Raw genomic sequence first — 17,284 nt, forward strand, 5'->3', positions numbered from 1 at the left:
TTTGACATTAGCTGTTTAAAAAGCCAAACAGTACTTTTCTAGCTCAAAATAAGTGCCCCGACAAAATTTCTTTGTTCAAATAGCTGAAACACAAATGAGAAATACAAAAGAAGTCTGGAGTGATGTATTTTAATTCAGTGAGGTGATATGCTTTCCTCCCTGTTTAAACAGGAGAGGGAATGTCAATGGTTAAGTGGTAAAGTGTTAGCACGTTCCTACAATGTTGAAGAGATGCAAACTGATTTATTTCTGTGAAAATGTTGATGTTTCTGCCGTAATAGCCATGTATTTTTAAATTTATTGCCTATTTTGCAGTTTTGTTTGCTTCTCAGTGTTTGTGTGGTTCAGAAGAAAACTTCATTTTTCCAGCTGAACTATTCTGTCCTCCAGACCAAAGATTTAATAACTGAGCAAGAACTCTTGATTACAGTATAGGTTTTTTTCTGTCTAGGAAACTCAAAAAATGCTTTAAGAAGGAGAGGTGTTTTTAGGATCAAGCCCAGCTTGTTCAGTGTCACTGTTCAGGAACAGCAACATCAGTTCCCTTTAAAACAAACCTGAAGCAAAAAGAATCTAGGAGAAGCAAAGATATGAACCGGCAAATTAGACTATTCCTACCTCGAGCACATACAGAGATATCTTCACAATTTGGGCTGTTGAATTTCTGTTAGTTAATTCTGCTTAAAATAGCAGTGAAAAATGGGTTACTTGGTCATTTAAGCGTAGCTGGAATTCAAGCTTACAGTGTAGTCTGGGTTGTGTCTGCAGTGACAATCTGTGCTCATGCCCATAGCATTCTCGCTCTGCTGTTGGTTTGAATTGTTTTACTTAAATAATTTTGGGCACTGTACCCCATCCGGTAGATATTCCTGAAACATACAGATTCAGCCACTCTCTAATAAAGAGTCTAAACATCATTATTTCATCTCTTAACTATTAATTAGAGCAGTATTGTCTTGCTGCTGCAGTTCAAGATAACCATAGTAGTTGGTTTCAGCTTTTTTTTAAATGTTATCTTTTTTTTTTTTTTTTTTTTTTAAAGCCTGTAGTAATCCAGGCAACAGGTTTAACTCATAAAGGGTAGTGTAGGATATCAGCCCAACAGGTGGGTAGCAGACAGCCTAAATATTTGGATAGAGGCCTTGCCTTAGAAGTTGGAATTTTAGATTTCAGGCTGAGTAAAGTCTGGAGGGCCTGTGCGTATTTCCCCTAAGTATTCCGTAAATCAATTTTTGTGAGAGCCACAAATTGTCTAAAACTGAAAGAGGTTCAGTCTTTTACTTCAGTGAGGTGAATGTCTGTGGGCAAACCTTCCTACTACTTCTTGTGAATGACACACAGTAGGTGAAATTCTCCATTATTATGAAAAAACCCCAAACAACAAAACAATAAAAAAATACTTTCAATTTGAGGTTATATTTGGGAGAGAAAGAGCCCGCATCTCAGTCTACAGCTCAGATGGGGGAGCAGCTCTGTGAACGTCCTTATGGCGGTTGCTCTTCCAGCCTCTGTGTGCTGTATCTGCCAGTGCTGACCCAACAATAAGGTTCTGGACAAGAAAGCTGAAGGTTGGGAAAGTGTTGGCACTCTGAAAAAAACCCACTCCAACAAAAACTCCAGTACATGGTTTTGCTTTTTACAATACAACTCAAGTTTAGGTTCTACGTCTTGAATGAGCATACCCTTTCCAGATATGAGTGCTTTAATTTATTAGGTCAGTGAACAGACTTTGCAGGGTTTCCTTGCCCCTAAATGCTGAGATGAGAACCCTGGATTTAATATTCTTAATACTTAAGTCTGGAGGGACACAAGAAGGAAAGGGGGGGGAGTTTTCTGTAGTTTCAGTGAACCTGCCTATACCTATGGATAACAAGGGGCCAACAAGGATCAGTAAAGGCTTTGGACTCACTTGATGAGATTTGCCATTTAAATTTTAACTACACCTTGCATTTGGTCTTGTTAAACCTTATGAAGTTCCCATAGACTCACTTTTCAAGCTTGTTCTGGTCCCTCTGTAGTCAGCTGCAGCTTGGTGTCATCCATTCTGTGATTCTATGAAAATGTTAAAAATGTTGTCACATTATGCAGAGTGCACCAGAAATGATAATTCAGAGAAAAATGAAAATGCTTCAATCTGAAGAAATTAAAAGTTTGAAATAGAGTTGAAATGATTTTGTTAAAATGAGATGATAATAGTAAACCTGATAAACTTTCTTCATGTCTCTGTTTTTGATATTTTCTTCTGTCGAGGACTGTAGTAGTAGTTTGGAAATTTTTGCAAGATGGGAAGGATCATATCTTCAACCCCATGTGCAATACATCAATGTGCCTATTTATAATGTTCTGTGTTCCAGATCTGCACAGGGTGTTTCTGTGCTTCTTTGGCTCTTCTAGTGCTTTAGAGAGTTCAGAACCAAATTTGAATCTGATCTGTTTTCCTTTACAAAATTCATTTAGCACAAAGTCGTTAAAGACTGGAGAAACAGGGACCCAATTAACCAAATCAGCAGCATATTGTTTTCCATTCAGTCCACTGGGAGAAGAGCACTCTGCAGCTAGATGTTTAGAACATTTGTCTCTTAAAAAAAAGTTTATTTACCAGCTAAGAAGCATCTCTTAGGTTCCTTCACAGTAGCTGGAGCAACTTCCCTACTCATGTTTAGCTACAAAGAAGTTTCAGGAGTAATTGAAGAGCTTAGTCAGATATGTCAGTTTGGTGATCATATAAATACATTTGAAGTATATTTAATAGTTTGCTTTAGCAGTTGTGTTTCCTTGAAGAGTTCATGAGGACACAATGCAGATGTAGATGAATTAATTCAGTAATTATGTACTAAATTATCTTAATGTTAGACTATAAAAGAATATATAGGAGAAACATTTTTCAAGAATAAGCTCAGGAAGTTTGGCTCTTGTTTTGTAGATCTTTAAAATTCACACATTTTCTCAATTTTAAATAGAAAATAAGACATGATAAATATAAAATTAATGTGAATAGGTGTGGGTGCTTGATTTTCTGGGATACCACTTTGATATTGTAGGATTGTTACGTCCAGAAATTATTTCAGCCTTGAAAAAATACAGTATAGTGCAACTAAAATGTATATATAGATCTCTTTAAAATGTTCAGGTATGAATATTACTTCTGAAGAGATTAATTCTCCCCTGCCCCTGCTGTCCATTCTTCTTGCTTTTGACCAGGCAATATTTCCCTGTTTCTTTTTAAAGACATCACGTCCTGCAGATAAAAAAGGAGGTTAAAAAGATTTCCCAAGGACCAAGTGTTAAATTGCCATCAGTCTTTAGTATTAGAGTAGTTAGCTCAGGATTCTGGTGTTTCTGTCTTTGCGTTGCTTTTCTCTGAGTGTGTCTCTAGGACCTGGGAGTTAAAAGTTTAAAAAACAATTTAACAAGAAGATACATAATGGTAAGTTTTATTGTGCTGTAGTTCCATGGTTTAACTCTTCGCTTAGTGGTCCAAGGATTTGGAAGGTCTAAGTAAATTCCCACTAAGGGAAAAAAAGTCAACAAAATTTTTAATAATGCTGGTGTGACTTTGCTGTGAGAGGCAGAGTGAATATGAATTAAATTACATTTAAAAAAAATGAGATCCTTTTAATTCCTTGACAATTATGAGCTAAAACTGTAGATCTCACAATTTTGAATAATCACTGCTAATATTAATAATTGTTGTTATCTAAAACTGTGGTGCTTGGAAGACATGGCATTGCAATTACCACATGTAATTCCGAGGGCTTAATTCTGTCTCCTCAGCTCAAGGTCTCAGAGGGAATACAGCTGTCAAGGATTACAAAACCTCATACTGTCCTACTTGGACTGGAAGGTAGAACACAGATCCCTCTAGTCTCTTTTAGTAGATGCTAAACTGTAGGACCTCCAGAAGTGCAATTAGGTCATCTCCTAAATTTGCTGTTTTGGATGCTCTCAGAGTGGTCAGCTAGGGCTAGCCTTCAGTAATTAATTGAAAAAATAAAACCCTCAAACTAATGCAAGGACTGGTGGTACTCAGACCTTTGTAACACAAAGCAGAACAGATGCTTATTTTCCCTATAATATGACCTTTCTATTTATGCAATTCTCTGAAGTGGTACAATACAGCTACCTGTCTGAGCTGAGTCCTTTCACTAATGTGTGTGCTTGTGTAGACACACACTGACAAAGTAGTGGCTTTCTAATTTACTCTGAAGACAGCAAGATCAATAAAAGTTCAGTAGCCTTTGTGGAAGAGCCTGTTATGATGAATATGTGCTTCACAGGTTTCTGAGGACTTAAGAAGCAAGATCAGCATTTCAGACCTGTTGGAAGCTACTGGTCAGTTCAGGAAAGATCCAGGAAGTAACTGATTACAACCCTCTATCTCAGGGTAGCATACCATCACCTGCACTTGTGCTAAGCCTGGCACCAAACTTCAGTGGTTGATACAAATGGTAGTACAAAGGGTGCAGCAGTAACCTGGTGATACAGAACTGTGCTATGCTACAGGCTGTTAAAATTAGAATAAACTTAAGTTACTGTACTGAAAATGAATGGTGTAGAACAGAATAGAATTGAATAGGGTATGATAGGATAGGATAGAATAGAATTGGAAGGGATCTACAGGGGTCATCTAGTCAACTGATTGAGGCTTGAGCAAGACTTACATCAATGTTATTAAGGGCATCGTCCAAAAGTCTCTTAAATACTGATGGACCTGGGGCATTGATGACCTCCCCAGGAAACCTGTTTCACTGTTTAACAATCCTTCTGGTAAAGTAACAGTTCCTAAACTCCAGTGTGAACCTCCCCTGATGGCACTCTGAACCATTCCCACACATCCTATCCCTGGATCCCAGGGCAAGAGATCAGCAAATCCCTCTGCTTGTCCCCTCTTCAGGAAGCTCTAGAGAGCAATGAGGTTGCCCCTCAGCCTCCTATTCTCCAAACCAGACAAACTCAGTGTGCTCAGGTCCACTTAACAAGCCATACCTTCCAGGCCATTCACCGGCTTTGTTGCCTTCCTCTGGACACATTCAAGGACCTTCACATCCTTAAATTGTGGATCCCAGAACTGCACACAGAACTCCAAATGAGGCCTACCAAAACTGAATACAGCAAGATAACAACCTCCTTTGTCTGTCTGGTTATGCTGTGTTTGATGCACCCCAGGATGCAGTTTGGCTCACTCCTCTCCCATTTTACACTTGTGCCTGGCATTACTTCATCCTCAATGCAGAATCCAGCATTTCAACTTTTTAAATTTCACTCCATTAAACATAGCCTAATACTCTGATCTGTCTAGATCCCTCTGCAAGGCCTCTGGTCCCTCAAGAGAGTCAACAGTGTCTTCCAGTTTGGTATAACCAACAAACTTAACTTCTGTATCCAGATTGTTGGTAAATATATTGAACAGAAGTACTCCTAGGACTGAGCCCTGAGAAACATCTGGAGTGACCAGTCACCAGCCAGATGTAGCCTTGTTCACTACAACTGGGCTCAACCATGCTACATTTGTGCCACTTCAGCCTTTCAAAGAGAAGGCTGCATGAAAATCATTCCAGTGGTAATATATTTTAATTAGGCTTAGATAAACCAATTCCTATTTAATTTATGATAAACTAACTTGTTTTAACTGAATGTTTTATTTGACTTAAACTAAATGTAAGTCACTCTTCCTGAAATGAAGATATTGATGGACCAACTGCACATATTTGGGGTTATATCTTAGACACTGTTGTGCTTTTCCCAATAAGGCGAATTAATTTAAATTGTTGAGATTTTCTATCAATATTTCTTAGTAGTCTACTTTGATATTGTCTCAAGATTTTTGTTTTCTAATATTATATTCTTGGAATTTTTCAGTAACTTATTTCCAGTTCTCTTTGAGTCTTTACTCTTGAACTTTCAGGTTTCCTACATGTGTGTTCTTATAGATGCAAATTCAGAATACTGTGGGATTTTTTAAGATTAAATTTTCCAAGTGTTGCTCCATTCTCTCTGGTGATACCATTCAGCTCATTTACAAAACCAAGCCTGTTTCCTGAGGTCACTTTGAGTTTTAACTTGAAATGACAGTAAGCTCAATTGTCCCTTTTTTTTTTTAGTCATGATTGAGGAACTTGAAACCAAATTATTAAGTGTCTTACAAGATTTTTGCAGTGCAATAGTAGGTTGAATTCCAAATGATTTGGAAAGACCTTCTCCCAAAGATGGTGAGACTGAATGTTTAAGTGAGTGAAACTGAATTTTCAAATTATTAGGGTTTAGATAGTGATGACTCTGGAAAGGAAAATTTCAAATGGTGAAGGCCATCTTAGTTTAATATTTATGTTGCTACTGTGTATGGAAGGGATGAATAAAAAGCATTTTTATTGTACCATTGTGAAATTTGCTATTTTGCATTAATTGTTTTTGTACTTCAAGCGAGTTATTATCCTATGAAGTTATCATTTCCATCTTTCTTTCTTCTACTTCTTTTTTGCCGGTGTTTGTTAGAAAGGGAAGGATATTCTTGTCGGATAGTCTGAGGCTGTGAATATCCTTTAAATAATTTATTTATATAAATAACCAAATCTAGTATGTTTTACAGTACATTTCCTTAAGCAAACTAGCTGAAATGCTTTTTAATAACCCTATAGCCGTTTGATGATTGAAATACTTGGCATTTGAGGACAGTTTGGATATAGATTGATATAGAATTACTTAAAGTACTGCATATAAATTAAACATTAAAAAGGTAGATACAGCCAGACTAAGCAGCTCAGTTATAATCTTTGGTTATGCAGTTACTGCCTGAAGGATACTCCATCTATTTCATATCGTATGTCCTTCTTTTGAAAGATGATCAGTGGGTTCAAGTAACATTTCAGCACACAGGAAATTGCATAATTTATAGACTTTTAAGAAATGAAAAACAGAAAACCGGTTTTCATAAATTAAGTCTCCTTCTTTTTTTCTTCCCTACTCTTACAGATTGGAACACTGAAGGATTACTACCACTTCTACCATAGTAAAACAATTAAAAGGTCAGTTCTCTCAAGTAGAGGTACCCACAGCTTCATTTCAATGGAACCAAAGGTAAGAAAATCCACACATGTGTCTGAGGAAAAAGCCTTTGCATTTTTTATATGAAATATTATACCAGAGGACATTCATCTGAATGGCATACCGCGTTACAAGAATTGACACACTATCTGTTTTCTAAGGTTCTGCTTCTCATTAAAACAAAGTGAAGACAATACCAAGCTATTAAGTATGTGCTGTTCTTGGAACATGAGGTCCAACATTATTCCTGGATGAGTATAGGAATTTTGTTAATGCACTAATCACTGTGCTGTGCCTCTCTGCAAAACCACATGCATAACATTTATGTCTACAGATCCCCTTTTGTAAAACAACCAGCTTTCAAAATAAAAATGAGCAATGTAGGATGGTACAATGTTCAGAGCAAAGTTTCTCTTGCTTTTTTTCTGGATTTGGTTTTTGAGGGATTAAGAAGAATATTCTGTGGTCCTTTTGGTAGTTCCTGCTGATCCTAATTTTGACATCTGTTTGAAAAATAGTGCCATTTCTATGTAGTATACATTATAATAGGTAACTGTTAATTTAATTACTGATTTATACTTAAGTATAATATCCTTGCGTATCTCTACTCAGGACACACTTTTTTAAAAATCCTTTAATTTCAGTGATTAGTAGCTTCATCACTGACTGTAGAATTGGATTTCCTCTGGTTTTCTTTCAGAAAGGAAGTTTGGTGAAGATCTCATTAGCTTTTTTTTTTTGCTGTTCATGCAATGCAGTTTTGCCAACAACCCCCCCAAACCAGTAGTGTGGTCATAACAGAGTCAAGCTTTTTAAAAGTTAATGGATGATGATCATGGTCTGTGAAGGATTTATCAGGTTTTACTTGACAAATAATTTATGAGAAGGAAAAGTTACCAGTAAAAGAGTTTGAACACTGTACAAGTTGAGCATCATTTAGGAATATTTCTTCAGTCTGGAAAGCTGTATTGAGAGCTGAAGTTCCACTTGAGGATGGGACAAGACTAGGAAAGTGCACACAGAGCTGTGTTCATTTCTGTGTTAAGGCTGAACTGCTCAACCCTTAAAAGCACCACTAGCTTTGCTGAGCAGTCTGTATTGGGGATTAGTATGAAAATGATCAGGGCCCAAATCTCTGTTCCCATCAGTACTGACACCCACCATTCAAACAGCAAGCACTGCACACAGAATAGATGAAAATGTGAAAGGAAGGGAAAGTGTTCACATCTGTGTTAGTCCATGCTCTTTCTGTGTACACAGATGGGAGCAATTTACACACAAATGCACTACTTCACGTGAAAGTACCACCATAAACTTTGGTGTTACACCCAGCTTCCAGATGCCCCTTCTGCACCCCTGGCAGAACCAAGACTGCTTTTGCACGAATAGTAAGAGACTCTAAGGCAGAGCACAGCATAAAATCAGAGTTACTGTTTATTTTCCAGTGTTTTCCATATTACGCCATTTAAGTCTTGTCCCCAGTACGTGCTGCTGATGGTATGGAACTCCTGAATTTCTGAATCATTGTTACATATCACTTCGATATTGAGAAGCTCTGGTGAAGATTGTCTTAATGATTCTGTAACCAAAGAGAACCACCAGTCTAATACCTAGATCTGGCAAAAAGTGTTTGTACTTCACTTTGTGGCTGGTTCACTGAACCTGAGCTTGAGAACTCTTGTGTGGCTGCAGACATGTCAATATTGCATTTGTAACATGAAGACTACTTTGTCCTCAGCGTGTATAACATCTAATGATTATTAAAGCAGACTGGCAATTAATTGTACTATGTAAGCTGGTCCTTTTAAAACAAAAGGTTTAATGTAAATAAGGTACACTGCATTGCTGTGAAAATTTGAAAGGAGCATAACACTACTATATGAGTGTGACGGTATCTAATGCCAATATTTGCAGCAGATTAGATGGCGTGTGTATTTACGAACATAGAAACGCTGAGATTTGTTTATATTCCAAATAATTTAATCGCTGTTTACTTAATGCTTAAAATCATCTCCCCGTAACACGCACTTGTTCTGAGCTTGCTTCAGACCTAGATCACTAATTTGCTTCTTTACAAAATTTTAAATGATGGAATTCTTATCAAGTGGCAATTTATTATGTAAATAGCTGACATATAATGGAAGAACCATTATGAAATTTAGTATTTCTGAGCTATTTGCATGGATAGTGTTTGATTTCATTGTGTGAATACACAGTGAAAGATGTAGAAGTAATAGAAAGTCTTGCTGTCATGGATTTCAATTAATGAATTGTTTTGAAGATCTTTTCTTCTGGAAAAGCCTCTTGACACTGTTATAAAAATTATGAATAGACTCAACAGAACAAAATAACTGGACATGGCAACTGGACATGTTGTCTAGTTGACAAGGTGGTGATTGGCCAAAGGTTGGCCTTGATGATATTGGAGGTATTTACCATCCTCTATGATATTGTGATAAACTGAAGATGTGTGAATTACACATTTTGACAGTTTCCTCAACATTAACCTGTATTAACCCCATACCATCTTTATTTACATGAAAAGACAAAGGATATACAGTATAACACAATTGTCCATTATCTCCATTATCATCCACATCCTCACCTAGCAATGCTACGTTTTCTTCTAGAGATGTAAAGAATTAAGTAATTTTAGGAAGAAATGCTTGTATGAGGTTTTTATTTCCTTAACATAGATTGTAATGTAGAAAATTTGAAACATTGCTTTATAATATACTCCTGGAAAAGCTGGCAGCCCATGGCTTGGACAGGGGCACTCTGTGCTGGGTTAGGAACTGGTTGGAGGGCCGGGCCCAGAGAGTGCTGGTGAACGGGGCTGCCTCCAGCTGGCGGCCGGTCACCAGTGGTGTCCCCCAGGGATCAGTGCTGGGCCCAGTCCTGTTTAACATCTTTATCGATGACCTAGATGAGGGGATTGAGTCCATCATCAGCAAATTTGCTGATGACACCAAGTTGGGAGGGAGTGTCAACCTACCAGAAGGCAGGAGGGCTCTGCAGAGGGACCTGGATAGACTGGAGAGTTGGGCTGACTCCAACGGGATGAAGTTCAACAAGGCCAAGTGCCGGGTCCTGCACTTTGGCCACAACAACCCCCTGCAGCGCTACAGGCTGGGGACAGAGTGGCTGGAGAGCAGCCAGGTGGAAAGGGACCTGGGGGTGCTGATTGACAGGAAGCTGAACATGAGCCAGCAGTGTGCCCAGGTGGCCAAGAAGGCCAATGGCATCCTGGCCTGGATCAGGAACAGTGTGGCCAGCAGGAGCAGGGAAGTGATCCTTCCCCTGTACTCTGCGTTGGTGAGGCCGCACCTTGAGTATTGTGTTCAGCTCTGGGCCCCTCAGTTCAGGAAGGATATTGAGGTGCTGGAGTGGGTCCAGAGAAGAGCAACCAGGCTGGTGAAGGGACTTGAGCACAAGTCCTATGAGGAGAGGCTGAGGGAGCTGGGATTGTTTAGTCTAGAGAAGAGAAGGCTTAGAGGTGACCTCATCACTCTCTTCAACTACCTGAAGGGAAGTTATAGCCAGGTGGGGGTTGGTCTCTTCTCCCAGGCAACCAACAACAGGACAAGGGGACATGCGCTCAAGCTCTGCCAGGGGAAGTTTAGATTAGATGTTAGGAAGAAATTCTTTACAGAGAGGGTGATCAGGCATTGGAACGGCCTGCCCAGAGAGGTGGTGGATTCACCATCCCTGGAAGTTTTTAAAAAGAGATTGGACATGGCCCTTAGTGCCATGATATAGTAATTAGAGTTGGATCAGGGGTTGGACTTGATGATCTTGGAGGTCTTTTCCAACCCAATCTATTCTATGATTCTATGATTCTATCTACATCATCTTTTCTAGGCCTGTGTATACTTATGTAGTGTTTCCTATGTGTTGATAGGGGAACACAGAAGTGAAAGAAGTCTGTGGATTTAAAGGAGAGATCAGTACTATGCATCAATGCTAGTACTATGCATCAATGAATGAAATCTATTACAGAGGTTTCTGGTCTCTCTGGCTGATGTGCTGCTTGTGATTGGCCTTTGGCAGGGGTCAACGAAAGCACCATACTATGACTCGAGAGCCTTTTTTAGCTCCATAGGGTTTGCCCTGCAAAGTAATTTTGATGATGCTACAGTGCATGAAACAATGGGAGCAGGAGCGAAAAGGAAGTGGGAAGAATTAGTCCAGAGCTGAAAGGTATCAGGAAGCTCTAATTCAACTATTAGTTAGTTGAGTGTATTGCTGGTAGGGCCTCTACCTGTATTGAAACCAGACTGTTATGGCACTTCTTGGGGGGGGAATAAGGAGCTGAGGTGTGCATCTGGGTTTGCTGCTGTGGTGAAATGAAGTCACAAAGTTAGAAATATTGCAAACATAGATTGAAAACACAGTCTGAAAGTCAGACGTTACAAAAATAGAAAGCATAAGGAAAATCAGGTGGAGCTCTTTTGTTAGTGAAGAGATTGCAATTCTGATGAAATGTGAGTTGAAGTGCCTAGGCATGACAGCAGTACATGTAATTTAAATGGACAGCATATCTGAGAAAGTCTTTTTATACTGAACTGTTACATAAGATGAGTTTTAGTGACGAGCTGTGATAATGAAATTTGTGACTCATATGGTAACAAATATCCCACAGAATAAGTATATATATATATAAGGCAGCTTTAAGAGGGATATTTCATTCAAACAGATATACTAAAGTTTGTTCCATTTTGCTTATGAGAGCCCCAATGTTTCACATCTCAGTGGAGATTTGAAAAGGACATGTGGCCCACAGTGATGCTCAAAAATGTAGAATTAATAATTTGTGTTCCTGTAAAGTATCACATTTACCAATTTTGCAGCATTAGTGTTTGTTTATCTATCTCTATTAAGATGGAAGCTCATAGTTTTTTCATTTTAATTAATTTCAGATAGTTTTATTTGGGGTTTGAACTATTGATGGGTCAGGTTCATTCATCTTTGACAAATAGAAGAATTTCCACTAAAATAAAAGGTAAAGCTACCTAATTTCAGGAAGATACTCTGCTGGAACGTGATTTTGCAGAAGTGCCATACCTTTGTCAACTCATCTCCAGGATCAGAATACCTGGGAAAACAGTGCTTCAGACATTTGCATGTTATCCAGCCTGACCTCACCACACAAAGAGCGGATCAGTACAACCTGGTGATAAAAAAATGTTAGTACGGGGAAGGAAGGGAGGAAGGCTTAACCTTTACCATAACAAGCTGAGCAGAACTCTTGATAGCAGCATGTAAAATGTTGGCAAGCATATCTTTGATTACACCAATGATCTGAGCTATCTTTAGAGGATAGGAAATTAATGGCAGAATCCTGTCCTTATTACTGGTAGGACAGTTGTGTTTTTGAGAGGGTAGAGGGGAGCAGAATTAAAACAGCCACGAGTAACCTAGGGCTTTTAAAAGCCAGCACCACAGACTTGAAGCTTACAGAAATTCATATGAGAATGTCGTTATGAGTAAGATTGTATTTCGTATTGGCAATGTTATGTGTTTAGTTGTTAAACCTTAGTGAACAAAAAGATTTTATTAGCCAAATAACAGTTGAACAGTGAGATCAGGTGAGTTAGTGATGTGTGTGTGGGTAGCCCTAAAATATACAAGAACACAGGGGACCAAGAGTCAATATGATGCTACTTGGTTGCTAAATAATAGGGACTGTCATGCTGTTTTCATGTTCAGAGTTTGACTGGAGGTTTAAGTTAGTTATTAAACAATTTACTACTGTGGAGCCTTTACTTAGTTGCCTCACAAAGTTTTACTTAAGCAATTTTTCCATCTTTAACTTAGTGAAAATCAGGACTAAGACTTACTATTTCCAAGGAGCCTGTTTTTGGGTGAGTTAGAACATGAACTAAATCACAGTGAATGAGAGGGCGTAGCAACATCTGCCTGTGTAACCTGCCTCTGAAGTATTAATTTAATGTAAACATGAGCAGATAGTCCTACAACTCAGGGTTTTTTTTATGGCTTTTTGAAATATGAAGTTGCTGTTCACTGACAACTCTGGTAGATCCTGCTGTAATTAATGTTGTTCTAGCTGCTTGTTGCATTGTAAATTTTGCACAATTTGGTAGATATTTTGTTTGCTTAATGGCGGTTGAAATCTGTACTTACTGAGGTGCCTATGAAATTACTTTTAGTTTAAACCATATTCATCAGCAGCAAAAATCACTGGGAAGTCTGTGTTGCTTCAGCAGGAATCAGGAATATTTTTAGCGTGATGAGTCTGCATTGGACTTACTTTCATTTGTGGCTCAATAATGACAGCAGTTCAAAATACACCTAGACCTAGAGAAAAAAAAGGGAGTAGAGCAGTAATGGAGTGGATTGCAGCTGCATTTTGTAGGTGGTTTTCCGTTACCTTAGAAGAGTTGGAAGGAACCCTTTAAAAGTCATCTAGTCCAACCCCCCCACACAATGAGGAGGGACATCTTCAACTAAATCCGGCTGCTCTGAGCCCTCTTTGACCTGACCTTGAATCAGAGATGGGTCACCTGCCACCTCTGGGCAACCTGTTCCAGGTTTTCACCACCCTCATTGTAAAAAATTTCTTCTTTATATCTAATCAGAATCCACCCTCTTTTAGTTTAAAACCATTACCTCTTGACCTATAGCTATAGGCCCAGCTAAAAAGTTTGTCCCAATTTTTCTTATTGATCCCCTATACGTACTGCAAGGTTGCAATAAAGTCTTCCTGGAGTCTTCTCTTCTCCTGGACAAAGAACTCAACTCTCAGTCTTTCCTCATAGAAGAGGTACTCCAACCCTCAGTCTTTGTGATCCTTCTCTGGACTTGCTCCAACAAGGCTGTGTCCTTCCTGCACTGAGGACTCCAGAATTGGATGCTGCACTCCAGGTGGGTTCTACACAAACCCAATACCTGAAACACTTGAGAAAGTAGGGTAAAACTTCTAATTGTTCTGAAGGACAGCAACCTAAAATTTAGTGTTCCTTTTCTGTATATGGAACAGTGTGTGGTCTGTGGTAGATACAAAACCAGTTTAAACCTGAACCTTGGGTGGATTGTAGCTTAAAGATGAAAAACCAATATCACGTGAATATATGTGGCCTTCCATTTTTTCTCTGCTGGTGAAATCCAGTGCTTCTGTAAGAGGAAATAAAAGTTCTTCAGTCACATAATGGTGATTTCTCTTCATTTATACAATAGGTACAAATATTTAATGAAGTTAATAGTAACACTGATGAGAATTTCTGAAGAATAAAATCTTTCTTAATGTCTCATTCTTTTACTATATTAATGTGGTAACTGACTTTGCTGTTAGAACTTCAAGAAACAAAAAATAATCACTGAAGCTTCCTAGTGGAATTACCTTTTGATGTTTTCTACTAAATGCAGCAAAATGACCAGCAAGAATTCAGTGTAATATGATTTCAGAAAAGAGAAATGTTCACTGTTGGGGAATATGGAATTTTTTATTGAAAAATATTAGTATTTGATTTTCTTTTAATCATGATTATCCCAGTTGCAGGCACCTGCCTCAAAGGGGTTTTGTCCCCTCAATATATCTATATTGCAAGTGCATTAAAAAGAAATATTAGATTAGATTCCAATTTTCCAGTAGCCAAGTCTTTTTACAGAGCTCCTTGGCAATGACAGTGTCATTGTTAACTTTTGGAAGAGAATTGAAAAATTGTTTGAGAGGTTTTAACTGGTTCACTTCCTAATTAGTGTAGTGAATGAGGACCCTCCTCAAAAAAAACCCCCAAAACATTATTCTGCAGGATTATGGTCTTTAGCTATTTGCACAGTATTATTTTCTTAAGATGGTAGAGAGATGAGCAAGGAAATTGGAAGACCTTAGGATGGCAAGGAGTTGTGTCAGGATTTTGATCAGGTTTTTTGGGGGAAAAAAACTTCAGTGCCTCACCCTTTTTATGAATTTTTTGCAACATCACAGAAACCCAGTGTCAAAACAGCTGTTAAATATTCCATTCCTGCTCTCAGCAGTTTATGGGGATTACGGTAGAGCTGCTGTTACGGTCTCTAGACTTCATGGTCAGTGAGGAAGATACCAGCTGACTAAAGTGGCAGGCAAGGAATCAGCCATCTCTAAGAGAAGGAGCTAAAACTTTCTGAGACCACAATATTCAAAATTAGGCATTGATTCCTTTTTGTTTAAAGCATTGAAATAACTAGAATAAGTGGGAAAAAACTCTGTCCACATACTGCTTCACCAGAGAACACATCAGCATCACAACCATGGAATTAAAGTTTGGAGAAATTATTTGTGCCACATACACTCCAGTATTGGTGCAGCACACTGTGAGAGTCTTCAGCTGGCAATTGATTTGAGCAGGGACTAGTAGAGGTTGCATCTGCTTTGGCTGAAAGTGCAAAAGGTATATGTGGTATGTTGAATGGCTAACTTAGTTACGCATCACTGGGTTTAGCTTGTGTATCTTGAGTTAGAATGATTTGGGTTGGAAGGGGCCTCAAAGGTTACCCAGTTCTGACTCCAGTTTAGAGTTATCTAAATGCTTTCTAAAGTCTCTTCATTCTGGGATTTTCTTGGCACTTCTCTGTCAGAATGCTTCTTTACTTAATGGCACATCTATATGGTTGACTCTCCCTGTGCGACCTGGGAATGCTCATTCTTGTTCAAAGTGAGACCAAAGGGACATGCAGTGCATGTGCAGGCAGATTGCAGAGACTTGTGCAGCTTTGTTTTGCAAGTGCAAAATGATATTTAAAAAAACTCAAACAACAACAAAAACAACAACAAAACCAAACCCAAGGAAAAGCCATTTGCAGGCTAAAATAAAAGGATGTTATGTTCCTCTCACAATTCAGGAGCTGCTCAGCCTTAACAGTGACAAAAGCACTTTAGGTGGATCTATGTGTGGGAAATTTAAACACATAAGATGACAATTTCATCATAGCAGTTATAAATATGTAAAAGCTGAGGGTTGTAAAGAAAAGCTCTTGACAGTCCTTAGATGCTAGTAGGTGTTCGAGTTTCTTTATAGTTCTGGTAAAGCAGTACATACTTCTATGTTTTTTAGCAGCAAAGTAGGTTTATAGGTGAAAAATGATAGGATGACTGAATTTTTTTTAAAATAAGGAGACTTAGTCCTTTAATTTTTAATCTGTATTCCCAGAACAGCAGAAGACAGTGGCTCTGACAGCTGCAGTGGTCTTGTGTTACATTAAGTGTGCTTTAGCTGTAGTTGGAGTCAGTTTGCATTGCTAATGTCAGATAGATCGCACGTTGCTGGTTTGGCTACTGGGCTATAAAATTGCTGGATGATAAAAAGAGTCAGAAGAGGAGCAGCTGAAGAGATCATAGTTTTGAACTGTGGAAAGATACACCATTCTGGAAGCAGCTGATCCTTCAAGGCCAAGTGTCAAAATATCAATGGGGAAAGTTTGAAAGAAAATACGTTTTGTATAGGTACATCTTAGAACAGACTGTCTAGGAATGTAACAGAACAGCTTCAACACACCATTTCCTGAGGAGATCCAGCTTCCTCTGATGCTGATGATATTATTGTATTTCAGGACATTAATAAAAAAGAGGATTAAAGTTCCTTTTTTTTTTAAGCTTTTGCGTTTGGAAAACATTCTGGCAGTAATGCATGTTCCTGATGTAATGCTGAAGATTTTTCTGCATCTGTTTGCCTGCTTCTACAGGCAAGACAATCAAGTCTAATTCCAGTGGTAGTTGACTCACCCAACAATTCTAAGTGGTGGACTGCAAGAAATCATGATATGAATAGATAAGGCAGGAACAGGGAGCTGAAAAGACATCCGTCCCCAAAACAAAGCAAAAAAAAAAAAAAGAATCTCCCTGTTATCCAACTTTTTTTTGTGTAAAACCCCCCTTTCTCTTGCAGTCATATTAAAAACCAGTGCCACTGGAAAGCCACTAATCTTCTTTGGCTGATCTGTTACACTTCAACAGCTTCAATGGCTCAGAAGAGGTGCCAGGCACCTACATCCTGTTCACAGCTGTGCTTGTGCAGCCTTCATCATACAACTTTGCTCCTTCCTGCTTCTGACTCCCCACCTGCAAACCATTAACAATGTTGACACTTGAATAAAATCTTCTACAAATGCCAAATGCACACCAAGTGTTATGTATTTTATTCTGTGGAATTGTATTTCTCTTGGTGTCACATGAAGCATTTTATGAATACAAGCAACATTTTAGTAGAATAAAACACTCATTCTAAATCCATATAATTCACTTAAA

At 38.5% G+C, this 17,284-nt stretch overlaps 1 protein-coding gene across 3 annotated transcripts in view; it reads left to right on the plus strand.

Annotated features, from left to right (window-relative positions):
* Positions 1-17,284, plus strand: part of PCSK5 (proprotein convertase subtilisin/kexin type 5) — a 233,342-nt gene that overhangs the window by 16,802 nt on the left and 199,256 nt on the right. For all 3 annotated transcript variants that reach the window (XM_050329291.1, XM_050329293.1, XM_050329292.1), the window contains exon 2: positions 6,970-7,074. In XM_050329291.1, coding sequence (XP_050185248.1) covers positions 6,970-7,074 — 105 coding nt within the window. The remainder of the gene's footprint in view (positions 1-6,969; positions 7,075-17,284) is intronic.

The sequence above is a fragment of the Myiozetetes cayanensis genome, unplaced genomic scaffold (assembly GCF_022539395.1).
Source record: "Myiozetetes cayanensis isolate MyiCay16 unplaced genomic scaffold, myiCay2020 scf4, whole genome shotgun sequence".
Taxonomy (NCBI): domain Eukaryota; kingdom Metazoa; phylum Chordata; class Aves; order Passeriformes; family Tyrannidae; genus Myiozetetes; species Myiozetetes cayanensis.